The sequence below is a fragment of the Ictidomys tridecemlineatus genome, chromosome X (genome assembly GCF_052094955.1).
Source record: "Ictidomys tridecemlineatus isolate mIctTri1 chromosome X, mIctTri1.hap1, whole genome shotgun sequence".
Taxonomy (NCBI): Eukaryota; Metazoa; Chordata; class Mammalia; order Rodentia; family Sciuridae; genus Ictidomys; species Ictidomys tridecemlineatus.
The window spans coordinates 849,045-876,647 of NC_135493.1; the positions used below are offsets into that span (position 1 = coordinate 849,045).

General features: G+C 36.2%; 1 protein-coding gene and 1 long non-coding RNA gene across 7 annotated transcripts in view; one reads left to right on the top strand and one right to left on the bottom strand.

Moving 5' to 3' along the window:
• F8 (coagulation factor VIII) overlaps positions 1-27,603 on the top strand; it is a 109,373-nt gene that overhangs the window by 10,435 nt on the left and 71,335 nt on the right. For 3 of the 4 annotated variants that reach the window (XR_013431608.1, XR_013431609.1, XM_005342005.5), the window contains exons 2-12: positions 3,772-3,893; positions 6,842-6,964; positions 11,238-11,450; positions 12,620-12,688; positions 14,069-14,185; positions 15,323-15,544; positions 18,144-18,402; positions 19,062-19,233; positions 23,281-23,374; positions 25,121-25,335; positions 26,586-26,736. Coding sequence is in view for 2 of the 4 variants with exons in the window: in XM_005342005.5 (XP_005342062.3) it covers positions 3,772-3,893; positions 6,842-6,964; positions 11,238-11,450; positions 12,620-12,688; positions 14,069-14,185; positions 15,323-15,544; positions 18,144-18,402; positions 19,062-19,233; positions 23,281-23,374; positions 25,121-25,335; positions 26,586-26,736 (1,757 nt within the window). In the remaining 2 variants the exon portion in view is untranslated. The remainder of the gene's footprint in view (positions 1-3,771; positions 3,894-6,841; positions 6,965-11,237; positions 11,451-12,619; positions 12,689-14,068; positions 14,186-15,322; positions 15,545-18,143; positions 18,403-19,061; positions 19,234-23,280; positions 23,375-25,120; positions 25,336-26,585; positions 26,737-27,603) is intronic. The other variant, XM_078034025.1, reaches the window with a different exon arrangement.
• LOC144371654 (uncharacterized) lies at positions 1,342-27,475 on the bottom strand. Of its 3 annotated transcripts, XR_013431613.1 has the most exons (6): positions 27,357-27,475; positions 26,961-27,072; positions 10,301-10,340; positions 7,532-9,327; positions 4,441-4,510; positions 1,344-2,886 (listed from the first exon to the last, which is right to left on the bottom strand). It is a non-coding gene; the product is annotated as an uncharacterized LOC144371654 (long non-coding RNA). The 3 variants fall into 3 exon arrangements; XR_013431612.1 differs by having other exon boundaries at positions 1,342-2,886; positions 4,441-9,327; XR_013431611.1 differs by lacking the exon at positions 1,344-2,886 and having other exon boundaries at positions 3,217-9,327.

Sequence of the window (27,603 nt, forward strand, 5' to 3'; positions counted from 1 at the left end):
CAGCACCACATACCAACAAAGATGTTGTGTCCACCGATAACTAAAATAAAAAAAATAAACATTAAAAATTCTCTCTCTCTCTCTCTTTGAAAAAAAGAAATTAGGAATAAAAGGATATTATCTCAATATAATAAAAGCCACATATGAAAAACCAACAGTGAAATTGGGCCTAAACTAACACTATATGCAAAAATAAACTCAAAGGAATCCATAACCTAAATGTAAGGTTAAAATTATAAAACTCTCAGAAGAAAAATATGGGGTAAAACTGCATGGCTTTGAATTTGCCAGTGCTTTCTTGGATATAACACTGAAGGCAAAGACAATGAAAGAAAAACAGATGAATTGGACTTCATGAAAATTAAATAAGTTTGTTCATAAAAGGACACAACAGAGTCAGAAAGCAACCTGCAGAATGACATAAACTATTTGTAAATCCTATGTTAGATTTAAATAAGGGATTACTATCCAGAAAATATATAGAACTCTTTTTTAAAAAATATATATTTTTTAGTTGTCAATGGACCTTTGTTTTTATTTATTTATTTATTTTTTAATGTGGGGCTGAGGATTGAACCCAGTGCCTCACACATGCTAGGCAAGTGCTCTGCCACTGAGCCACAACCCCAGCCCAGTTCTAACCAATGTATAGAACTCTTAAAACCCAATAACAAGAAAGCAAATGACCTGATTTGAAAGGGGAAATATGGCCTGGCAATAGAACTCAGTGGTAGACCACTTGCCTAACATTTGTGAACCCCTAATTTTAATCCCCAGCATCCCGAAATTGTGGGGCACAAACGAATTGAATAGAGATTCCTCCAAAGAAAATATACACATGACTAATAAGCACATGAAAGGACATAAATCACTAATTATTAAGGAAATATGAATAAAACTACAAAGAAATACCACCTTACCCACCATGATGGCTACTCTAAAAATACAAACAATTACAAGTGTTTGCAAAAATACAGAAAATTTAAAATCCTTATGTACTGTTGGGAATATTAAATTCTACAGTTTATATGGAAAAGAGTATTGCAATTCCTCCAAAACTAAAAACTAGAGTTACCATTTGATCCAGCAATTACACTTTTAGGTATATATTCAAAAGAATTGAAAGCAGGGACTTGAGATATTTGTACATCCATTGTATTATTAAGGATTCTCCAAAGAAACAGAACAAAAAGGAGAGATATACTACATGTTATATATGTATTGCTGTCCATACCAACATTATTCACAATAGCTCTTCATGTCTTTTGCCAGATAAATGGTTAATCAAAATGTGGCCTATATGTTTTCACATTATCATATTTTATTGCAATAAAAACTAAAAAGAAAAAAATTAACAGGTGTGGATGCTCCAGAAAGAAACAATGAGACTTTGGTTATTTCACCACAGGGTTGAGAAAGAAACAAATGAGTGATCAATACCTAGACTTACTTTTATTCATTTCACATCCTGGTAATCTCAGGCATGATGGACTCTCACTCCAGGCTTATAAATACAATCAGAAGCTGTCCCTTATTTCTCCCATTTCATACTTATTGTGGTCATTTACAACAGTGAAAGTGTCTCACTGGCTGATATTTGGGGGCTCCTTTTTCTGTGTCCCCCATTCATCTTTTATTTGTGTTATAGTCCATTTCTCACATCTCTCACTTTTCAAAAACTCCTGAGAATCAATAACATAGGAGACTCAAACAACACTTTTTCCACATTTAATTATGTCTTTTAAAAGCTTTCATTTTCCATATTCATTTCTGATGTGTGTTTTGTGATAGCACAGAGGAGGTACATAGTATGTGGTTAATATGTGTCACAATGGGCAAAGGTGCAACACTGCAGTTGAGGGGAGAGAGAAAGAATGTCCACGAGTTATGCCCTTTTCAATGCTTTATTCACTCCAAATCACTCAATACAATTTCACTCTATAGGTTCTTAATCAAGGAATGACAGTCCTTAGTGCTGGGCATTGCAATAGACATAATCAATTCAAAGCAAACAATTCTAAGTTTGCAAACACACCTCATCATGACAGACTTATTAGACATTCCCTCTGCATGCTGAGCTTAAGTGCTAGATTTAAAGTCTAAAATCTAGGTCTCAAGTCCAGCAGATACACACTCACTCAGACTGCAGTGACCAGTCAGGAACCCATAGAAGCTTCTCCTGGAGCTGATGGCTGGCTGAAGAGAAGGAGAAGTAAGGAGAGGTCGCCTTTTTCACTAGAGTAAAGTCTGCTGAAGACTTTGAGAGTGGTGAGGATGATGCAGAGGATTAGGCCGATGATGAGAAGAGTTGGGATATCAGTCCAGGTCCTCATTAAGCTCTCAGGCTTGTGTGCATCAGTGTCAGCTGGCTGAATGTCTGTTCATTTGTTCCATTATTTATACTAAATTTTGGGAGCTTCTGTTCACCCTTTGGGTCCCCATCAGCTGTTACCAGGTTTGCTAGTAACATCTTACATCTTGGAGTCAGGACATATGGTCTGGTGTTTTCCGCCCTGATATCACATTTTTAACTCTTATCAGGGTTATGACAAATGACATGTGACTTCACCCTGACTCTTACCAGGATTGTGGAAACTGACTTGCTTTTATCAGGCTATGCCTGATGGCATATCAGAGGGCTCCATAGGCTGGCCTGGTGAGACTGCAGGTTTATTTTAAAATGGAGTTTTAGAATGGAGTTGCTTAGGCTAAGGCCTAAGGCCATCCTTACAATATGTAAGTCAGTATACATCTGTTTGGGGCAAGTGCTTAACTTTTTTTGATTGATTGAAGTTTGAAGACCAGGATCTATACATGAAAGTTTTCTTCCTCATGAGAATTAATTGAATTCCCGTGTCTTATTGAAATGATATCAACTGGTAAAATCTAATGGAAAATAAAAGTTAGATGTTGAAAGCATAAATCTTGAAGAGAGGCTCTTTATGGCACATAGAAAGCTACAGAACTATTCCATGGTGTGAAAAAGTTACCAGCATATGAAAACCAGTGAGTTTAAATATTCACATTCAGCTACTTCATAATTTCTATCAATTTGCTTGGGTCCAGTATCCCATCTTCACTAGGATTCACATTGGTTATTTTGATTATTCAATCTAAATCGGGGGCTCAGGACATAACAGCCTAACTTGTCAGGTAGGGAAAGAGGAAAACTTGGGAACCTAAAAGAATTTTGATGACTTATGAAAAAAATAACACTTTAGGAACATTTATATAATTAATTTTAATAATAATTTCTAATTTAGTAACTGATCCATGAATAAATAGATAATTGGGAGTATTAAACTAGACACAAAAATGAGCATTAATGTATAATTGTCTGTGAATTATAATACTTGGTACCAGAAGGTCTCAATGTATATAGTCTTCATTGAAAGTTAATTGTCTCTGTGATATTCTTGGTACCCCTAAGGAAGAAAGTATAATTTTAAGTACATATTGATCAAATTTTCATGTAAGATACTTAGGTTAAAGTTATAGTCTGTTTTAGAGGTGAAATTGAAAGATTCAATAGTTATTGCTTTGGCAGAAAAATTTTTGGCTGATGTACTGTATGGGTCTTGATTTTATGATCTATCATTTTGTACCTAATATATAAGTTGACTTGCAGAAACAGTGTTTGATTTGGTGGCTTTCAGGGATTCATGTACAACTTCTAATTTAGTAACTGAACATTTGTTAACAGTAGATGAGAATGGGATGGGAGCATTAGTTGCAACTGAATTTTGAATGACTTTTCCTTTCTCCATACAGATTTCCTCCTAGAACACAAAGATCTTTTCCGTTCAACACCTCGGTCATGTATAAAAAGACTGTGTTTGTAGAGTTCACGGATCACCTTTTCAACATTGCCAAGCCCAGGCCACCTTGGATGGGTAATAAAAAAAGAATATTGAATGCTAATTATGACACTGGTTATCTTATTTCCTAGCAAGGATTCTCCAATCTTGGGAGTGCAGTTAAATATGGCAGCTGTCAAAAAGAATGTTCTTTTGTTCAGTTTTCCTTACTGCCATACTTAGGGCTGACACTTGTGTCTTCCATAAATGTTGCAGTGCTTCTGCAGCATTATTCTGGATTTCTTTTCTTTCTATCATCAATCCGTAGGTGATCTTATCCAGCTTTATGACTTTAAAATATTATCTATATGCTAATAATTCCCAAATTTCTATCTTCCACTTACACCTCTCACGTGAACACTAACTGCATACTTTCAGTTAGATATTGAATAAACATGCAACAAGATGTTCAGATGAGACATTTCCTGTCATAACTTTTTTTTTTTTTTGCTGGCACTGGGTATCAAACCCAGGGCCTTGCACATGTTAGACATGTACTCTGCTGCTGAGCTATACTCCATGTCTCTGTCTTAGAATTATTGGAAGAGGGCTGGGGATGTGGCTCAAGCGGTAGCGCACTCACCTGGCATGTGTGTGGCCCAGGTTCAATCCTCAGCACCACATACAAACAAAGATGTTGTGTCCGCCAATAACTAAACAATAAATATTAAAAAAATTCTCTCAAAAAAAAGAATTATTGGGAGAATTATAGGTGACAAATATTCCTATATTTTGAAAAAAGGTATTAGCCCACCTATTCAGGACTTGTTCATATAGTGGTTCAAAACTAGTTATGTAACCCTTGGACCATGACTCACTTATAAGCCTATATAAAAGAAGGCTAGGAAGTTTATATTTAAAGATTTTTTGGAGAGCATTTTGGGGATATCCCTTACCATGTGAGGGGAATAAATCTCCCTCATGTCAAGCTATAACAATGAAGACTTCAGGAGAACAACTTAGAAGACTAGACATAGCACTTCTGGAACTTGACATACTGACTAGTGCCTGATTTCTGTCTCTAAAAACTTTAGGGCTGGGGCTGGGGCTCAGTGGTAGAGCACTTGCCTTGCACATGTAAGGCACTTGGTTCAATCCTCAGCATCACATAAAAATAAATAAGATAAAGATATTGTGTCCATGTATAACTAAAAAAATATTTAAAAAAAAACATTCAAGGTCAGAGACTAGGAGTAATTTCCCCTGATGGCATAGCAGGGAGGGTGGGATATAGTAGAATGTGACTGCACTATTATTGTTAAGTATGAGGCCAGAAAGTTCACAGGATGAGACCTGTCTTAAGAAGACCCTACCTAGCCTAGGTGACCCCAAGAGAAAAGGCCCATGTGGGTTGTACTGCCAGAAACATAAACTAAGGGGAAACACGCAAGTGACCAGCTAAAAAGTGTATACCCCATGGAGAGAGATACAGTATGATGTCACCATATTGAGGGTTGGGGAGGGGGTCTCAAAGGACTCAGATATATTCCCACAAAAGAGGCAGAATTTTGGCACGTGCTACAACCAAGGGATACTAATGCAATGCTGCCACTGTTATTTCAAAGCAAGTCCCTATCATCAAGACTCTTTTTGCATTCCCACCCTCTTTCCATTTGCTTCTACCTTAGAGGGTTCAGAATTTAGCTGGAGGAAAAAGGGAACTTTTAATTGCAGAGGACATCAAAATTTTATATTTAGACTGGACTGGTTTTATAATACTAAAAACGTTGCTGTTTGCTAACACCTGAAAGTTACTGGAAAAGATTTAGGATCAAAGTGTAAGAGGAAAATTCCATATACTGCAATTAAAAACAAAGCTATTTTATGTTTTCATTGAATCCTATTAATTCAATAAGCCATTTATAGGCATATTTTTTTAAAAAATATTTTTTAGGTGTAGATGGACACAATATCTTTATTTTATTTATTTTATGTGGTGCTGAGAATCAAACCTAGTGCCTCACACATGCTAGACAAGAGCTTTACCACTGAGCTACAGCCCCAGCCCCATTTATAGGCATGTTATAATATCCACAAAGCAGAACTCTGTGTGTGTGTGTGTGTGTGTGTGTGTGTGTGTGTGTGTGTGTGTGTGGCTGTGGATTGAACCCAGGGCCTTGTGCATATGAGGCAAGCACTCTTCCAATGGAACTATAGTCCAGGCCCCACAAAATAGAACTCTTAATTTTTCTCTTGCTTTTCTGTGTCATGGATTAACAAATGACCCAGAGTACAAGCCACAGATCATATGAATAATTTTTTACCCCTCTCTTTCTCTTTTATTCTGTCTCCAACATCCAGTCCATCCACAAGTCCTATTGACTGTTACTCCAAAACAAGTTCTAAGTTGTCCTCTTTTACTTCCATAAAATCAAGATTTATCCTGCTCTTATGGCCTATAAGGTCCTACATGTTATGTTCCCTATCTCTATAACCACATTTTCTATTACTTATTCACCTTGTTTCACCAAGCTTATTCCTATCTCAGGAGATTTGCATTTTATCTGTTTTTAATGATTTTCCACTAGGTCTTTGAAACTATTGCTTCTTTTTTATTAGTCAGATCTCTTTGCAGATGCCATGTCCTCAGAGGATCTTCTTGACCACTATATTTAAAGTATCTCCTACCTCCTGCTTCATTATTTTCTAGCACACATTGTCATCCTTTATAGAAATCATAATAACTTCAAATTTTCTTGTTATTTCTTTACATGCTTAATGTTTCTATAATGTGAAATCCAGTACATAGGACAGTTCCTAGAATATAGTAAGAACTCAAATATTAGTTGAACTGATGAATGCACTTAATGAATTGCCAGAAATATTTCCTCAGAACAACCATGAGGCTGGGGTGGTTTTGGCATAACTACTTGTTCTTAATAATCACAGGAGCTTGCCTCTCCACTGTGACATTGATCCTCACTTTCATAACAACTGGAGTGCTATCTTTCAAGTGACCTTTGAGGGACATCTCATTCTTGCAGGTCTGCTGGGTCCGACCATCCAGGCTGAGGTTTATGACACAGTGGTTATTACACTTAACAACATGGCTACTCATCCTGTCAGTCTTCATGCTGTTGGTGTATCTTACTGGAAAGCTTCTGAGGGTAAGTAAAATGCCTTTCTATTGTCCTGTCATGCTAGGGATAGAAAGGTGAGATGTACTTGTTTATGAGGGTGACTGCCTTAGTTCCTTTTGGATTGTTACAACAAAATACCTGAGACTATCCAGGTATTAGCCCCTTCAGAGCATCTGCTGACCAAGAATAGATCTTGCTTATTTAAATTGTCTTTGTCCTGCTTGTCTATTCTTAAAGCCTCTCTCATTGCACATATATTTTATGTCTGGAGAAATCAGTTTGGTGCTAAAAAGAGAAAGAAATGGGGGGGGGACTGACTTGGAGTTTCCCCTTAACTTTGAAAAAAATGAAATACCTACTTTAAAAAAATGTCAGTACCAGGCACGGTGGCATATGCATGTAATCCTAGTTCTAGGGAGGCTGAGATAGGATGATTGTGAGTACAAAGCCAGCTTCAGCAACTTAGTGAGGTGCTAAGCAACTCAGTGAGACCGTGTCTGTAAATAAATTCAAAATAGGGCTGGGGATGTGGCTCAGTGGTCGAATGCCCCTGAATTCAATCCCTGGTACCCTCCCCACCCCACAAAATAATACCTGACAGTTTATGAAGAAAAGAGGTTTCTTAAAAGCTCATAGTTCTGAGGGTTCAAGAGCATGATGCCAGGATTAGCTTTTGGTGAGGACTTCATGGCAGATAGCATCACATGTTGGGAGAGAAAGATGCCACATGGGGAAACAGGAAGCAACAGAGTGAAGTAAGAAAGCTGAACTTATATATTTTTAACAATACCATGTGTCCTAACCCATAGTCTCAACATTGGTATTAATGTCTTCCCAAGGTGGTGCTGCCACGACATGATTACCTTGTAGTAGACCTCATGCTATAATTTGGGTCTGCAATGTCCCCCAGAGTCCCATGTGTGAAAGGCTTAGTTCATAGCCTGTGGCACTATTGGGAGGTGGTTGAACTTTAAGAGGTGATGCCTAGTGGGAAGAAGTTATGTCATTGGGGTGTGCTCTTGAAGGTATATCAAGACCTTGCTCCCTGTCTTTCGCTTTCTCTGCTTGTCAGACATGAGGTGAAAGGCTTCTTCTACCACGCATTACCACTATGATGTACTGCTTTGCCACAAGCCCAAAAGCAATGGGCAAAGCAACCATGGACTGAAACTATGAGCTATTTCTTTCCTCTTTTTAAGTTAATTATCTGAGGTATTTCATTACAGTAATGGAAACCTGACTAACGCATGCTTCCTCTTAAAGATTCCACCACTTTTTAGTACCATTACATTGAGAACTAAACTTCTAGCATAAGAACATTTGGAGAACAAAACATATCTAAACCATAACAGTGGGACACCTGGAAATGAATTCATTCTCTTGAAAGCAAACTTACTGAAAAATATGACAACAACAATAACAATAATGACTAAAATGTACTTGAGTTTAAGGTCATATAGTTAGTGAGTAGTGAAACCAGGATCCAGACCTAGACACATCTAACTCCAGAAGTTGTACTGTGAACCACTACACTACACTGCAATGATTGTTTTTCTCTTGCGATCTCAGCTCTTCTTTATGGTGTCATTCACAGGCAGGCTTTTGTCACATAATGGCAAACCACTAAAAGCTCTTGTCTTGCCTTGTTCTTAGAGATAGTGATCCAAGAGTGGGAAGGAAAACTTTTTCCTTGTACTTTCTGATGTCAAGTGGTATGGAAAATGGAAGCAAAAATATGTCAGGTATCTACAAATATAGGTCTCTATGACCTGGAGGACAGAATGGGCAAGTAACAGGAAGAAAAAAAATGACCATATTTTTAATCCTGCACACACCAGTTACTTTTTCTTCCAAAATTACACATATTCCTCACTCCTTAAAATCACTTCCTCTAAATGCACTTTAAACAAAACCTGCCATTTTCTTAAAACCTGTTCCTTCCTGGTCATAGTTATTGGTCCAAGTTAAGCCACTGTGGCTATCAAGCACTTGAAATGTGGTGAGTCACAATTGAGGCATACTATAAATACACACTGGATTTAAAATGCATAGTACAAAAGAAGACTGTAAAATATCCCACTCATTGTCTATGACTACATATTGAAATTATAATATTTGGATATATTAGGTTAAGTAAAATACATAATTAAAATAATTTCACCTATTTTCTTTTACTTTTCTTAACATGTCTATGAGAAAATTTAGAATTACACATGTGCTCACGTTATATTTCTATTGGACAGCACTCATCTGTACACTCTCAAAACAATGTCATTTAACATATATTGAAGCTGCTGCTCCTGATGTGGTGACTCATGTTTGAACATGTTTCATCATGCTGTGTGACCCAAATCTTCATTGTGGCTTTGTCAAGGGATTTATTTGGAGACCTAGTGGAAGAAAATTTCATGAAGTCAGGAACATTACTATTTTAGTGTAAGCCCCCAAATTGATTTAGATTTCCTATTCTCCCTTGTGGAGCCAGGACAAGAATCATAAAAAATTCTATCTCATCTGCCTTCTCATGCCCAGAAAACTTCCTAGGGAGGAAATTTCCTTCTTTCTCCTTTTGCTCTGACTTCCCAGGCTCTCCTTCACCACCTAGCAGAAGCACAAGGTGAGCTCATTAAAATAAACAACCTGTTTGGTCATACCCTTTACTCTAGCTAGCATTTCCTTAACCTTCACAATGTAGAAAATGAGTGAAGAAGGTGCCAAAGTTGACGATGACACTGTTCATATAGTTGTTAGCATATGTAAGTCAAGAAGATTCAAGTAAGTCATTAATACATTATTGGCATACATACTCTATATTATACAGCCTAACTATGCTTACATGTTGACTAAGTTATTCTGAAATGAGATTGCCTTAATATTCTGGATTTCTTTCATGAATCCACACCAAATGTGGGTTGGGGTAAAGTAACAAGAGAGGATAGACAGTATAGAGAAAAGGTCACCCAAGTTTCTGCTGGAGATGATTAGGCTAATTCTATGAGCTTTATCCACTTGAGAGTTTTCAGAATAATACAGGGAAATTTTATTTTTTTTTTAAATTTTTTAAAGAGAGAGAGAGAGAGAGAGAGAGAGAGAGAGAGAGAGAGAGAACTTTTTAATATTTATTTTTTAGTTTTCAGCGGACACAACATCTTTGTTGGTATGTGGTGCTGAGGATCGAACCCGGGCCACACGCATGACAGGCGAGCGCGCTACCACTTGAGCCACATCCCCAGCCCTGCAGGGAAATTTTAGAGAGGTCATGGTTCCTTCAATTTTGCAGCAAGGGCTAAGCATAGACACAATTCTTGTGTACCCTAACCTGGTGAGGTCTGGGCAAATGGGTTAAATAGTAATATGGCTTACCAGAGTTGACTTGGGAGGTAAAAATGACAGACTTGCAAACCTATACAAATACAAAGCAGATCATTGAGTGAATATTTCTACATTGTATTATAATTGTACTTCTACATTCCCCAACAAACATAGTGTTGGCCCTATAGGGAAGAATCAAGTTAAAAATTTTTAAATCTCTTTATCTTAACCATGCCTGCCTATCAAAGAGTGTTAACAAAGTATATATCCAATGCATGTTTGTTGATGAATTGACTTGAATTGATCAAAATGATGCAAGAATGGAGGCAATATTATTAATTAACAGAATCTGGAGATGTGAATAAGAACCTGATTTTTACCACTTATGTTAGGGTTAGTGGTCTCAAGCTCCTCTGGAATACATAAGGCTTTCCCCTATTTATAGCTGCTGCTTATTAGTTTTTCAAATTAAATTGCTTCCTTCTTTTTTTCATACAGTCAATTATTCTTTTTTTTCTTAATTTTTTGATTTTATTTTATGTGGTGCTAAGGATTGAACCCAGTGCTTCAGGCATGCTAGGCGAGCACTCTACCATTGAGCCACAACCCCAGCCCACTTCCTTCTTTTTTTAATTTTTAAGATTTTTATTAACAGATGATAATAGCATATCTTTTGGAGAGTACATTTGGGTGTTTTTATACATTGTTTATTAAATTAAATTTATTTTTAACTAGTACATTATAACATAAAGATTGTTCATATTAATGGGGAGTGACAATACTTCCAAACATGTACACTTTGTGTTATGTTTAAATGACACTAAACACATCTGTCTCCTCAAACATTTATAATTTCTTTATGGCAAAAACATTAAAAATCCTTAAAGTTTATTTCTTATGTAGAATCCATTTGTTCCAATGAGCTTGATATATTCCTCTGAGTGGACAATGGGCATAGAAAGGACAGTTTTCTACCTTCTTTCTTTAGGAGCTGAATATGATGATCAGACTAGCCAAAGGGAGAAAGAAGATGATAAAGTCTTTCCTGGTGAGAGGCATACCTATGTATGGCAGGTCTTGAAAGAGAATGGTCCAATGGCCTCTGATCCACCATGTCTCACCTACTCATATCTTTCTCATGTGGATCTGGTAAAAGACCTGAATTCAGGCCTCATTGGAGCTCTGCTGGTATGTAGAGAAGGTAAGTAGGTGAAAGGGTAGGACAGAAATGAAATAAGGACATAAATAAGAACAGGTTTTTTTTCTAGTTGTACATAGACACAATATATTTACTTTTATTATTATTTGATGCTGAAGATGGAACCCAGGGTCTCATGCATGATAGGCGAGCGCTCTGCCTCTGAACCACAACTCCAGCCCAGGACAGGATCATTTAATAACAGCATTTGTGTTCTTTTCTCTGAAAAAATATTCTTTTCTTTTCCTGGAAAACTTTATGGAGGTAAACACATCAGTGAGTGGTTCAAATGCTTAGCTTTTATAAGTCAAAAGTATATAAAATTTGAGTAATGTAGATGTTTGTTTATTTTTGTAACTATCCTAAAATAATCTTAATTTTATTCATGTGTTTTTAATTTATACCTTAATAGCATAAAGTAAATTAGGTAATTAAACTTTGTATAATTTAGTTTTAATCCTGTTTTTATGGTACAATTAGCTTCATTTGAACTTTCTTATGTTCTAGTTCTCTATTGTTGAATAACTCCACAATTTATTGGTTTAAAATGACAACAATAATTGATTAAACCACCAAACTGTTTTCCACAGCAGTAGCACTATTTTACATGAGGGTTGAAATTTCTGCACATCCTTGTCAATATTTGTCTTTAATTAAAAAATAGGCATCCTAGTGGGTATGAAGTAGTATCACTTAAAATTGCAAAGTATAAACGTTACATATTTTCCATCCATTTTGTAATGTTTTTGTTTTCTGTTGTATGTGTGTGTATGTATGTGTGTGTATATATATATATGTATATATATATATATATATATATAGAGAGAGAGAGAGAGAGAGAGAGAGAGATATTTGGCTTGTGTTTTTGTATGTCTTTTAAATTCCATTTTTCTAGTAATTCATTTTAATGTATTTTATAAAAGTAATAGTCAAAAAAAATTTGAAATTTAAATAAATAACCCTTTATCACAGATGGTTTTATAAACTGTGGAATAGGAAACTTTATATCAAAGAAACAGTGTTATAGTAAAGCTAACAACAAAGGACTACATTTGTTCTTATTCTCAAGCAGTTGATAAAAAAATGTCTCCTCCTAGTGGTGATTTTTTCTATGATGGGATTTTATATAGAAGATAAATTCATTCATATTCCCCCCACTCTATTTCCCCCAGGGAGTTTGGCCAAAGAAAGAACACAGATGTTGCACCAATTTGTACTGCTTTTTGCTGTATTTGATGAAGGTTAGTGAGCTCCGATCTGAAAGAAGTCAAATTATTGCCTTAATTTGGTATTTGAGAATGTGGGCTGCTTCTGTTCAGAGTAGGTGATTATAGAAAGACAAACAATATTACTATTCAGGATAGATCCTCGAAATAGAATGGTGAGATGCATGAACTTGATGATGCTATTTGTCTTAGTCCATTTTGGGTTATTATAACAAAATACCAGAGGTAAGATATTTTAAAAATAAAAGAGGATTATTTAGCTCATAGTTTTAACAATTCAAGAGCATGGTGCTAGCATCAGCTATGAGGTAGGAAGATAGAGGAACTAGGTCACAGGTTTTCCTTGTTCCTCTCCTTAAATCCATAAGCAAAGACTTTTGATTGTACTTCCTAAATACATTGTTTAATCTTCATCATTAAGTATGTGACTTTTGACAAATTAACCTCTGCATCTGTTTCCTCAAATCTAAAAATGAAATATTTTCTCAAACAGTTGTTATGAGGATTAAACTTTAGCCTTTTTTGTTGCTGGGGCTAGTTGCTGAAGGTAGCTTTAAACTCTTTATCCTCTTTTCCAAGTTGTAGGGATTATAGGTGTGCACCAACACACCTGGTAAACTACTATGCTCTTAATTGACGCCTCCATCATTTTTCTCTTGACTAGTCTCCCTGCCTTTTGAGTTCTTGACCCTCCATTATTACTACAGCAGTCTAAGAAATGTCTAGTACTTTAGCTCTAATTTTAGAGAGGAGGTTGAGAAGCTTTCAGGTGTGTAGAGTTTCATTATAAACTGAAATGAAGCAATTATAACAGAGACAAGGACTGACAGCCCTTTTCATCTACTTCCCTTTAACTAAATCATGGCTCAAACTAACCAATATTCTCCCTTTCTCTAGTTATTATTTATCATTATTCTTTCCAACCTATTGTTATGGACAAATATAAGGGGAGACAATCAGTTTGCTAATGTTTTCTCTCATTGATTTTGAAGGGATAAGTCACCCATGTCTATTTTTTTAATATTTATTTTTAGTTGTAGTTGGACACAATTTCTTTATTTTATTTATTTATTTCTATATGGTGCTGAGGATCAAACCCAGGGCCTCACACATGCTAGGTGAGTGCTCTACTGCTGAGCCACAACCCCAGCCCTTCCATGTCTATTTTTGTGACAAACTTTTTTTAATTGTTAGTTGTTCAAAACATTACAAAGCTCTTGACATATGATATTTCATACATTTGATTCAAGTGGATTATGAACTCCCATTTTGTGACAAACATTTTTAAGTTGTGAGTATCTTTTTGTGAAAGGAAGGAGGCAGGAAAGAACAGAAGGAGAATCACTCATGAAAGAAAGGTTAGGTGACTTTTTTTTTAACCTTCTCTCTCATCAGGGAAGAGCTGGCACTCAGAAACAAAGGGCCCCTTGACACAGGCTATGGATTCTCCATCTGCTGGGCCCTTGCCTAGAATGCACACAGTCAATGGCTACGTAAACAGGTCTCTTCCAGGTATGTGCATGCCTGCTCAATAATCCTCAGAGTTCTTTGAATTCAGCATTAGAGCTCTCTTCTCCAATTCTCAGACAACTGTGCATCACAATAGAAAGCCCACTGAAATCTGGCCTCTGAGTTTTTGTTTTGTTTTGTTGGTACTGGAGACTGAACCCAGGGGTGCTTAACCACTGAGCCACATCCCCAGCCCTTTTTATTTTTTATTTAAAGACAGGATCTTGCTGAGTTGCTTAGGGCCTCGCTTAGTTGTTGAGGCTGGCTTTGAACTTGTCTCCTCCTGTCTCAGCCTCCTCAGTTGCTAGGAGGAGTGTATGTGTGTGTATCACCCCTCTCAGGTTTATTTTCCTTAATTATTTTCTATGTTTTTCAGTAATTCTATAATGAATATTCATTCTTTTAGAGTTAAGAAGGAAATTATTTTTGAAACATTCAAGCTCATGCTCTCACATACCTTATAGATTAAGAGATGGATAATAATGAAGGAATCAATATAAAAATGCAAAATTACAAATCAACAATTACTCTGAAAGAAAATTACATAATTGTATATATAAGTATATAACTAAGGAAACTGACCTAGACTATATTTTTTTCATGAAGTGCCACTTGAAGTGAGCTTTAGAATAAGATAAGGAATAACTATTATTTACTATATTGCCATGGTTGGTGTTATAAAGGATATGAGAGGTGACAATGGTGACAAGGAAATCTCTCACTTGTATAATTGCTGGATGGTGCCATTCACTGAGATAAGGAAGTTGAAAGAGAATGAGGTATTGAAAATTGCAAATTTGGGGGCTGGGGTTGTGGCTCAGTGGTAGAGCACTTGCCTAGCATGTGTGAGACACTGGGTTGAAACCTCAGCACCACATATAAATAAATAAATAAAATAAAGGTACATAAACAACTAAAAATATTTTTTAAAAAGAGCAAATTTGGTTTTGAAAAAATGTAGGTTTTATGAGCTATCCAGGTGGGAATTTTGAGATGGTTATATAAGTTCTGGGAGAGGTCAGAAATGGATTACAAAAGAAGGATCAGTCTGAACAGAACCAGACAAGTGTTTGTCAATTAACAAAAGTATTTTCCAGTTATTTACTTCTAAGCAATAGTTGTCTTATTCTTGTTTAACAGGTCTGATTGGATGCCACAGGAAATCAGTCTTTTGGCATGTTATCGGAATGGGTACCACCCCTGAAGTGCACTCAATATTCCTTGAAGGTCACACATTTCTTGTGAGGAACCATCGCCAGGCCTCCTTAGAGATATCTTCAGTAACTTTCCTTACTGCTCAGACAGTCTTGATGGACCTTGGACAATTTCTGTTATTTTGTCATATCTCTTCCCACCAACATGGTAATATCTTGGAACTTAAAAATGAATATTGTGAATATCCAGTTCTACTTTTAATGGGATTTACTGGGCAGTGTATAGGAATATAGTATGTTACAGAAAGTGCCATTATAGAGTTTGGATTATGTTAGACCTCAACTAAAATCCACTAGTTGCTAGTATCCAAGTCAGTATTTTACCTTGAGAATAAGATGGTTTGAGTATTAGTAGTATATTTTTAGTTGAATGTCTGTTATAGAGGAAGAAGGGATAATTAGGGATGGGTGAATTGGGGAAAATGAGTGGGACAATATTTCTTTGGTTTCCTGGCCTGATATCATTAACTAGCCTTCAATACTATGGAAAGAGAGACTATAGGTTGTAGGTGAAGAGATGTTTTGTGGGAAATCTAGGCAAATGAGGCACCACATGAGGTTTTCAAGGACTACTTGATGGGAATGTATTTTGGGTTTTTTTTTTTTTTTTGGTACCAGGGATTGAACCCAGGGGTGCCTAACACTGAGCCACATCCTCAGTCCCTTTTTATATTTTATTTAGAGACAGGGTCTCAATGAGTTGTTTTAGGACCTTGCTAACTTGCTCAGCTTCTTTTTCTACTCTACTGTGGCCATGGAAGGCTGTCCTTGTTGAGCTTCTGTAAGACAATATCAAAACTGGGTAATTCATTAGGAATATATATATATGTACATATTCATATATATACTTCTATATATTTTTTCCTATGTATATAGAGAGGGGGAAGAAACCCCATTCCCACATTAACAGCATTAGTCTATTCATCAGGGTGGTGTTGCATTTCTCACGACTAAAATACTCAGGGTTACTCCAGTGAACTGGGCTGCACAAAATAACCACACAGAGACAGAGAAATACCTTTTTCTTTGGGTCCTGTGATGGCTCCTCTGACCTTAGAGGGTCCATGGAAAGAGAGAGAGAGAGAGAGAGAGAGAGAGAGAGAGAGAGAATGCATGTGTTGAACCCTTTTATTGAGGAGAAGCCATTCAAATGAGGCAAGGGGTCAGGTTTTAGGGGATTCAATGTAGCTTTATGATGTCTGCTGTCAGCAGATTGGCTGACATGTAGGAAGGTCACACCCAAAGGCAGGAAGAGCAACAGAAGGGGACACACAAAGGAAGTTTCCATGGAACATTCTATCCCAAACAGGGCAAAAGGGTAGGATTACAAAACAATAGGTGAGTGTAGCTCAACCCCAGGGGGGTGCCTACTCAGAAGATTGGCCTTGCTATCAGAGGGTAGGGGAGACTGAGTCCTGACTCATTGCACTACTGTGCCAGACTACAGTGGTCTTTCAGATCCCCATGGTGCATCAGGATTGGAAAGTGTGGAACTCATTGTGGCTCCTCACATAGTGGAGCCTAAACACTTCTTAAAAGTTCTAACTCCCAATACCATCACCATAGCACTTAATGCCAACATGAGTTCTGGAGGGTACAAATATTCAAACCATACAGAGGGCTTTGGAGAAAAATGTTGAGGAGGCAATCCTTTGGCCATATCACTCTTATGCTAACCTCTCTCCAGATTCCTTGATTACTGTAGGAAAGATATTTGATCTTGGCTGTGTATCCACCCTTTCCCCTTACTTTCTATGAGTTAACATGTTTATAGTCCTCTATAGTAATTAAGAATAGAAACTTCTTTTTCCTGGCAGTTACAAATTCATGGAATTTTGACAAGACATTAGGGAGTAAAAAAATCACCAACAAAATGGATTATCTGATATTTCCTGGTTTCTTCCTCTGATCTTTGCTTTGGCCATTTTCCTTTTGCCTGACACTCCTCCATCTATGTATTGCCCCTTTTTAAAAAGTTGTTAATTTTGTCTGATAACATATGTAAATATTTCTCTTTTGGAACTGGTTTTGAGCCTAGGAAATTTTTTTAAAAAAATGGAGACTTCAGGGACTTTATATTTTTCCTGGTAAGCTGTTATTAAATCAATAGTTTGTATGGTAAGTCACTGGAGTAAATATGTTTTAGTTAGCTTTTTTCAGTACTGTGACCAAAGATCTGCAAGAACAACTTAGAGGAGGAAACGTTTATTTTGACTCATGGTTTCAGAGGTTCAGTCCATACTCTGCTAACTCCATTGCTCTGCACGTGAGGTGAGGCAGAATACCCTGGCAGAGGGACATAGCAAAAGAAAGGCACTCAGGACATGACAGCAGGAAGCAGAGGGACAAAGAGAAAGTTCTGCTAACCAGAGACAAAATATAAACCCCAAAGCACATCACCAGTGACCCACCTCCTCCAGCCACACCCCACCTGCCTACAGTCACCATCCTGTTAATATATTTCCGTGGGCTAATCCTTTATTAGATGACACCTGTCATAATCATTTCTCTTCTGAACATTTTTGCATTGTTCACACAAAAGTTCACACATGAACTTTTGGGCAACACCTCACATCTAAACCATAACAATATAGAAATCATTAGTTGATATGGGGATGTGGAGTTGGACTGCCCTAGGCTTTCAAATACTAAAAATATAGAACAAGGAAATTTAAAGTACTTTCTTTTTTATTTAAGGCAAGAGAATCCTGTAGGAGTCTGACTTTATTTGGTTTGTTTGATTCCAGATGGCATGGAAGCTTACATCAAAGTAGATAGCTGCCCAGAGGAACCTGAACTACGGATGAAAAATAACAAAGAAGAAGAAGAATATGATGAGTATCTTGATTCTGAAATGGATGTGTTCAGGTTTGATGATGCCAATTCTTCTTCCTTGATCCAAATTCGCTCCGTTGCCAAGAAGCATCCTAAAACTTGGATACATTATATTGCTGCTGAGGAGGAGGACTGGGACTATGCCCCATCAGTCCTCACCTCCAATGACACGTAAACTCATTTTGACTCTTTCCTACTCAAAATTTGTTTCTCAGTTATTCAAACCAAGAAATCCTTAAGCTATGTTTAAGAGTTAGTACAGGTATAGAATCAAATGGCAAGGGTTAGTGTTAGCTTTCTGGTTGCTATGACAGAACACCTAAGTTAAAAGAAAAAAGGTTTATTTTGGCTTGGTTTCAGAGATTTCAGTTCATGATTGGTTGCTTGGCCACATCATTTTTGGCCTATGGTGGCACAGTATATCATGGTAGGAGTGCCTAGTGTAGAAGGCCTGTTCACCTCATGAAAGCCAGGAAACAAAGAGTAGAAGGGGCCAGGAGTCACAATATCCCTTCAAGGGTACAGCTCCAGTGACCTAAGTTCCTTTCACTAGGCCATACCTTCTAAAGGTTTCACCATTTCTCAATAGTGCTGCAGGCTCCTGTCTAATCTCTTAACATGTGAGCCGTTGGGGGAGACTTCAGATCCAAATAATAGTAGGTATTAACATATTTGGACACTATTAAGTAGTTAAGTAGTACACATAGCTAAGTAGTAGAGATGCTTATATTTTTCTCACTCCCATTAAATAACATCAGATGTTTAAGAGTTGGATTTTTCCTATCTAAAAATTTCTATCCCAACCCCTCATATTTTTATCTCTCATACAGAAGTTATAAAAGTCAATATTTGAATAATGGTCCTCAGCGGATTGGTAGGAAGTACAAAAAAGTCCGATTTGTGGCATACACAGATAAAACGTTTAAGACTCGTGAAACTATTCAGTATGAATCAGGAATCTTGGGACCTTTACTTTATGGGGAAGTTGGAGACACACTATTGGTAAGTTAAGGATAATATTTGGGATTAAGTAAGAAGAAAAAGTATGGGAGATTTTGAATTTATACAACATTCATAATTCAGCCTTGCCTCCAATGGACATGATTTAAAAATAATAAATAATATAATAAATAATAATATATAATTATATTTTAAATATATCAATATTTATTATTGTTTATGATAATAATAAATATGGATATATTTTAAATATAATTATATAAGTATGTAGAATAAAATTTAATGTCACCCATTAAACTCACCACTCCTTTAAACTACTCCTGGATTAGATTTTGATACATATCCTTCCTGAACTATTTTCCTGATTATATACATTACGAGTCAGCAGCCTACACCAATTTAGCTTATGGCCTTATTTTTGCAGAGCCTACTAGCTTAGAAGGTAATTTATGTTTTTAAAGGATTACAAAGAGAGGAAGAAGAGGAACAGTGGAGGAAGACAGAGAGATAATGTAAATGTTTGCTATCTAGCCTTTCCTATAAAATGGTTGATGACCTCTGATCTAGGGTATTAAGAATGCTTACAAGGCACAGTGGCTCAAACCTGTAATCCCAATGGCTCTGGAGGCTGAGGCAGGAGGATATCAAGTTCAAAGCCTCACCAATTTAGCAAGGCCCTGATCAACTTAGTGAGACTAAGTCTCAAAATAAAAAATGAGGGCTGGGTTATGGCTCAGTGGTAGAGCACTTAACCTAACACATGTGAGGTGCTGGGTTAGTTACTCAGCACCACATAAAATAAATAAAATAAACGTATTGTGTCCACCTACTATACACACACACACACACACACACACACACACACACACACAAATAAAAAGGGCTGGGGACGTGGCTCAGTGGTTAAGTGCCTCTGGGTTCAATCCCCAGTATCAAAAAAATAAATAAAGAAACAATGCTTACATCGCAAATAATAATCATGAACATGGTTTAAATAAGTAGTGGTTTATTTTCATTACAAGAAATTTGTAGTTATGAGCTGGGTGTGGTTGTGCATGCCTATAATCCCAGAGGCTCGGGAGGCCAAGACAGGAGGATCCTGAGTTCAAAGCCAGCCTCAACAAAAGAAGTGAGGTGCTAACCAACTCAGTGAGACTCTGTATCTAAATAAAACACAAAATAGGGCTGGGGCTGGGGCTCAGGGGTCAAGTACCCCTTCGGTCAATCCCTGGTACCTCCCCCACTGAAAAAAAGAATAAATTTTTGACCTTGTGTTAGATAATGGTTTCTTAGATATGACATCAAAAACAGAAGCAACCAAAGGAAAAAAAAGCCTTTATAAATAACTTAATCACTATTTAAAATGTGTGTACCTTGAAGGATACCAACAAAAAAGTGAAACAATAACCCATTGAATAGGAGAAAATATTTTCAAATCATATATCTGATCTAATACCCAAAATATATAAAGAACTCTTACAAATAAACAATAAAAATACATGACCCAACAAAAAAATGAGCAAAGGATTTTTATAGACATTTCTCCAAAGATAATATACAAGGTAATCAGTGAGCACATGCAAAGATGCTGAATACCAGGGAATTGCAAATCTAAACCACAATAAGATGCCACTTCATATCTACTAGGATGACCATGAACAAGAAGACAGACATGGGTTGGTGAGGACATGGATAAATTGCAACACTCATAAATTTCTGGTGGGAATATAAAATAATGAATCCATTAATGAATAATGAAAGTTCAAGATGAAATGACCATGTGACCTACTAATTCTACACCTAGAAATATAACCAAGAGAAATGAAAATATAGGTCGATTCAAAGATGTGTATGCAAATGTCTATAGCAGAACTCTTCATAACAGTTGCACAGTGAAAATCATTTAAATATTCACCAATTGGCTGGGTTCAGTGGTGTACCCTATAATCCCAGCCATTTGGGAGGCTGAGGCAGGAAGACAGCAAGTTCAAGGCAGCCTCAGCAACTTTGTTAAACCCTCTGCAACTTAGCAAGACCCTGTCTCAAAAAAAAAAAAAAAAAAAGGGCTGGGGATGCAGTTCAGTGGTAAAATACCTCTGGATTCAAACCTCAGTACCCAAACAGAAATGTTCACCAGTTGGTGAATGGATAAACAAAATGTGTTATGTCCATAAAATTGAAATATTATTCAGCAATTAAAAGAAATGAGCTATAATCTGATTTCTTTTCAAATTATATAAATATTTTGCCTTTTAGTAAAAGAGATGACTCACATTCTGCAACATGGATAAGACTCAAAATATTTGGCTTGGCTTTCTCACACTATAGTGGCTTTCTTCACACCATAGTGAGACTTCTTTCATGTAGGCTCAGGGTTCCAACTGTGTGTGTTCTAGTAAGCAAGTCATAAGGGTTATCGCCTTTTATGACCATCATCAGAAGTAACATAGCACTTCATGACATGATCTATTAGTTGAGATTAGTCAAAGCCCACCCATCTATCATGAAAGAAAAGAAAATATGGTCCATCTCTTGATGGGAAGAATGTCAATGAATTTGGGAGCCATGTTTCAAAGCTTACATAGAGACTGACAGCTTATTTTTCTAGTTCAACAAATATTGGTTGTAAACCTGACCAAGACAATAGGAGAAAGGAAAGTTAAAATTAAAATTACAGATCAGTAGCATTATAAACACAGGTTAAAAAAATCCTAAATGAAAATCTAAACCCAACACAGTAATGTATATAAAAGATAATACATTGTGACAGAATTATCCCAGGAGTAATAAGTTAGCTTAATCTAAGAAAATCAAATGTGTAATCCACCATATTAACACATAAAAGCATAAAAAGGGAAAAGACCATTTGATAATTTCAATAGCTGCAGAAAAATCATTTGTCAAAATTCAGCAACTATTCATAAATTTAACAACAAATTGGTATTATAAGGAAATTATTGTCCTGGTAAAGATATAAACAACAACAACAACAACAAAAAAACCCACTAAGTATCATTCTTGGTAAAATGCAGAAATCCTCCTATTTAAGATCAGGACAAGAAAGGTAACACATCTATTATACTGGAAATCTTAGCTTGTGTTCTTACAAGAAAGGGAAAGAAAATTTTAATATTTGAAAGGAATAAATAAGAGTGTTAATATGATAAGAAATAGGTGGTTTTAACAACAAACCCCATCAGTATGTATAAATATAATTCACCAAAAAAATGTGGGGAAAAAAGAAATATGTGTTTTACCAAATGAATGGGCTTTTAAGACGGGTGCAAGTGAAAGTAGATTTTTTAAAAACATATTTTTTTTAAAAAAAAATCAATGGACCTTTATTTTATTTATTTTGACATGGTGCTGAGAATCAAACCCAGTGCCTCATACATGCTAGGCAAGCGCTCTACTACTGAGCTACATACAGCCCCAGCCCCAAAAGTAGATTTTTTAACCTTCATTATCACACATCTGCAGATGTAGAGGAATAATTAATGTCTCCATGAGTCTTCATCTCTGCTTCCTTCCTCTCTTTTAAAGCTCTTTTAAATCAGATGATACCACTTGCCACTCCTGCTTGATGCTATAATCAACTGTCCTTCTAGTCAGGTTTGCTCATTCAACGAACATTTTATCATCTGAATCACTGTCTCCTTCTCCGAACAATGGAAAATGAGAGGAAGCAGTATCCTCATGCAATTAGCATAAGAAGGTGCAGGAAATATTTATTGAAACAATTGGAATCATTTTTAAAGAAATGAAAAGGCACCAGGGTGGTGGCGCATGCCTGTAATCCCAGGGTTGTGGAGGCTGAGACAGGAGGATCGCAAGTTCAAAGCCAGCCTCAGCAATGGATGGGGGGGGGGGAGAGAAAAGAAAAGATAAAAGAAATGGAAAGGGACCTTCAACGAGAAACATAAGTTGCTGTGTAAACAATTTCATGAAAAAAAATGTTTTTGAATTTTATCTAGGCTCAAATTCTTATAATATGGATAAAGGCAGCTTTTGGTTTTCTGGAGATAGGCCACAGTTTTCTTGTTGACCTTACTTGTCTTAGGGTATCTTATATCTCATTTTACTTTTCAGATTATATTTAAGAATCAAGCAAGCCGGCCATATAACATCTACCCTCATGGAATCACTGATGTCAGTCCTTTATACTCAGGGAGATTGCCAAAAGGTAATAGCAAAAGTACTTGAAGTGACTCTTTGATAGCTTATGTAAAACACCCCTAAGGCTTCCTAGAATTGATTTGGTGTAACTTTAGGCTGCAACTCTTAAGTGCCCTAAAATCTTAAAGCTGATTGTTCTGATATGAAGGTCATGTTTTTTCTCTGAGTTTAGTTTTTTGCTTCATTCCACACTTTTGATATCTAATATTTTAATATTTCTACTTTTAATTTCATTATTTGTTGCTTAAAGATTCATGACATAGGGCTGGGGTTGGGACTCAGTGGTAGAGGTCTTGCCTAGCATGTGTGAGGCACTGGGTTAGATTCTCAGCACCACATATAAATAAATGAATAAAATAAAGGTCCATCAACAACTTTAAAAAATTAAAAAAAAAGATTCATGACATATCTTTGTCATGGATTACACCTTTTATCAATAAAATCCCCTTGGTTATCTTTTATGATCCTTAACTTGAATTATTTTTTTTCTAATTTTAGTATTGCCACATATGCATAATTAGTTTATCTTTTCCATGATATTATTTTCCCATATGTTTGTTTATTTCATGTTAGGTCTTGTCCACATAAAAAGCATACATATGGTTTTTATTAGTTTACCCAATCACCATCTATCAATTGGAGATTTTAACCTGGTCATATTATGTTAGTTTTGATATGCTTGTTGATAGTCTGGTAATTTTATATTTCAATTACAATTACTCATTTTTAGCAGTTTGAGTAAAATATTTTCCTTTTAATGAAATTTATACTATAAATATTCTTTCTAAATTTTAATTTTAATGATTTATTTTATCAAAATCATAGTTGCTTAAGGTCTAAGCTATTGAAGGGCTGTAAGTTCCTTTCCTAGAGGCTTTCATTTTTTTTGAGGGGAGTACTAGGGATTGAACTCAGGGGCACTCAACCACTGAGCCACATCTCCAACACTTTTTATATTTTATTTAGAGACAGGGTCTCACTGAGTTGCATAGTTCCTCACCATTGCTGAGGCTGGCTTTGAACCCACAATCCTCCTTCCTCAGCCTCCCAAGCCCATGGGATTACAGACATGCACCACCACTCATAGCTGAGGCATTCATTTTTAATCATTTTTGTTTTAGATTTTTGGTGTTTCATCTCAAAATCTCTAAACATTGCTTATAGTGCTAATTCTTTGTTTTTTGACTTCACAATTATATATTTGCTTGCTTTGTTTAAATATTTATTCTAAAAATTTTAAATCCAAAAACAACATTTGTGTTTTTTAAATAAGTTACTTTTTATACATATGCTTATTTCTGAACTCTGATTATTCTCTTGTCTATAATTCCAATGGTTTTACTATTAAAAATCAAATAAATTCTTCCTTATTCCCTACCACAATCAACTGGATAATCAGTTCTGGAATGCCACTCTCTTTAATGTCTTTTATTTTCCTTTGGCCCTTAGAATATTTTTCTTCTTCATATATATTTTTTAAACAAAAGTCTGCTGGACCCATTTTTATTGATAAAAAATTTAGTAAATCTTATACCAGGGGCCATTTTGGTTTCCATTTACTGAGAAATTTCTTACATACATACAGATTTGTAGAACCTTTGCAATAGCAACATGGTTACTATTTAAAGAAAATCTTTAGACAAACTTAAAATATGTATGGAACCAGTTTTAAGCCAAACTATTCAACTTAACATTACTAATATGTGGCTTGTTATATTCTAATTGAGTTATTTCTGGATTTGGTTGTGGGTAGGTGTAAAACATTTGAAGGATTTGCCAATACTGCCAGGAGAAATATTCAAGTATAAATGGACAATAACTGTAGAAGATGGGCCAACTAAATCAGATCCTCGATGCCTGACCCGATATTACTCTAGTTTCATTAATCTGGAGAGAGATCTAGCTTCTGGGCTCATTGGCCCTCTTCTCATCTGCTACAAAGAATCTGTAGATCAAAGAGGAAACCAGGTGAGTGTTATCCTTTCCAAGTTCTGGGTTTAAAACTTAAAAATGGAAGATGCATATGAACTTCCAGATATTTCTTATTCTCTCAATGTATGTCCTCCTGTATCCTGCAGAAAATACAGTAGTCTGTTTTATAGTAAAATAAAAGAAATAAACTGGGTTTCACTTAGAATGAAGTGAAAATTTTGTTGCTGTGACAAAACACCTGAAAAAATCAACTTAAAGGAAGGAAAAATTTTATTTTGGTTAATTATTTCAAAGATTTAAGTCCATAAGTCACTTGGCCCCATTGCTGTAGGCAATGATGAGGCAAAATGTCACAGTGGGTAGATTGTAGCAGAGCAAAGCTGCTCAATTCATGGAAGTCAAGAAAGAAAGAGAGAGAGAGAGAGAGAGAGAGAGAGAGAGAGAGAGAGAGAGAGAGAGAGAGAGAGAGAGAGAGAATGTGCACAAGAAAGAGACCACCCAGGGACAAGATATACTTTTCTAGGTCATGCCTCCAGACCTACTTCTTACAAGTAGATCCTATCTACTGCCACTTCCATTATCTCCTGTAATCCATTGAAATTATTAATCCATCAAATGGATTAATGCATTGATGGGGTCAGAGCCCTCATAATTCAGTCACTTCCCAAAAGCTCTACCTCAGAACACTGCTGTATTGGAGACTAAACCTTCAGCACATGAGCCTTTGGGGGACATTCCAGATCCAAACTATAACAAGACTCAATTAGCAAGTGGACTAATTTATAAATTTGGTTCATTATATAAGTTGTTCTGAAAAATTGATTTGTTTAAATAGAAAACTTAGATATTAGTGTTGTTTGTTGTTCTTGTAGTTCACCTTATCTTATTCTGTTTTTCTATTTTTACTTTTTTATAGATTGGTAGCCTTGTGGAAAGTAGTTGCTAAATGCATGTTTAAAGAGTTAAATCCTCTAATCAGAACATGGAGAGAATAAAACTACAGACTATACCCCCCCCCAAAAAAATCAGCCAGCATATGGCCTTAAAGCCAGAAAAACTAAATCTAGTGGATCCAGTCACCCTCTTGCCTAAACATATATTCACTGCTTGTAACACCCATCCCCATTCCCAGGTCCTGGTACATGCCATAACAGTGACCCTAACAGGAAACATAATTGAACCAAATTTATATATATATATGTCATTGCTTCCATCATAGATTTCTAGTGCCTGCCTTACAGTATCAGCAGCATTTCTTTCTCCCTTTTAATACATGCAATTAACAGATGATGTCAGATAAAAGAAATGTCATCCTGTTTTCTGTATTTGATGAGAACCAAAGCTGGTACCTCACAGAGAATATGCAGCGCTTTCTCCCCAATGCAGTAGGAGTACAGCTCCAGGATCCAGAATTCCAAGCCTCCAATGTCATGCACAGTGAGTAAAACATCACTTCAGTCCAGTGGGATAAAGGGAAATTGATGATGCCACCAAATTGATGTCCAGATAATGAATGCATTTAAATGCCATGTGAGAGACACATTTAAAAATTGTAATCATATAACACATATTTCAAAAACCTAGTCACCAGTTTTCCTTTCAATGTTTACTTGACTGCCCTCTCCCATTTAGTTTTATTTTATCTCCTTCTAAATTAATACCTTTTGGGGCTGGGGATGTGGCTCAAGCGGTAGCGCGCTCGCCTGGCATGCATGCGGCCCGGGATCGATCCTCAGCACCACATACCAACAAAGATGTTGTGTCCGCCGAGAACTAAGAAAAAATAAATAAATGTTAAAATTCTCTCTCTCTCTGTCCTCTCTCTCTCTCTCTCTCTCTCTCTCTCTCTCTCTCTCTCTCTCTCTCTCTCTCTCCCTCTCCTCTCTCACTCTCTCTTTAAAAAAAAAACTAAATTAATACCTTTCCAACAACCTTTCCATACCTAGGTCACTAATTTAAAGACACATTTTCTCCATAACAATACTTTCATATACTATATCATTATATTCATATTCTAGGACTGCTATAATAATTATTACAGAGATGTATTGTCTTACACTTCTGGAGGTTGAAAGTCTGAGATCAAAGTGTTGGCAGGTTTGGTTTCTTCTTTAGCCTCTCTCCTTTCCTTGTAGCATCTTCTCTCTGTATCCTCATGTGATCTTCCCCCTCTACCTGTGTGTATCCTAATCTCTTCATATAAGGTGATTAAGGCTCATTCTAATGATCTTATTTTATCTAACTGCCTATTTAAAGACCTATTTCCAAATACAGTCACATTCTGAGGTACTGGGTTTAGGACTA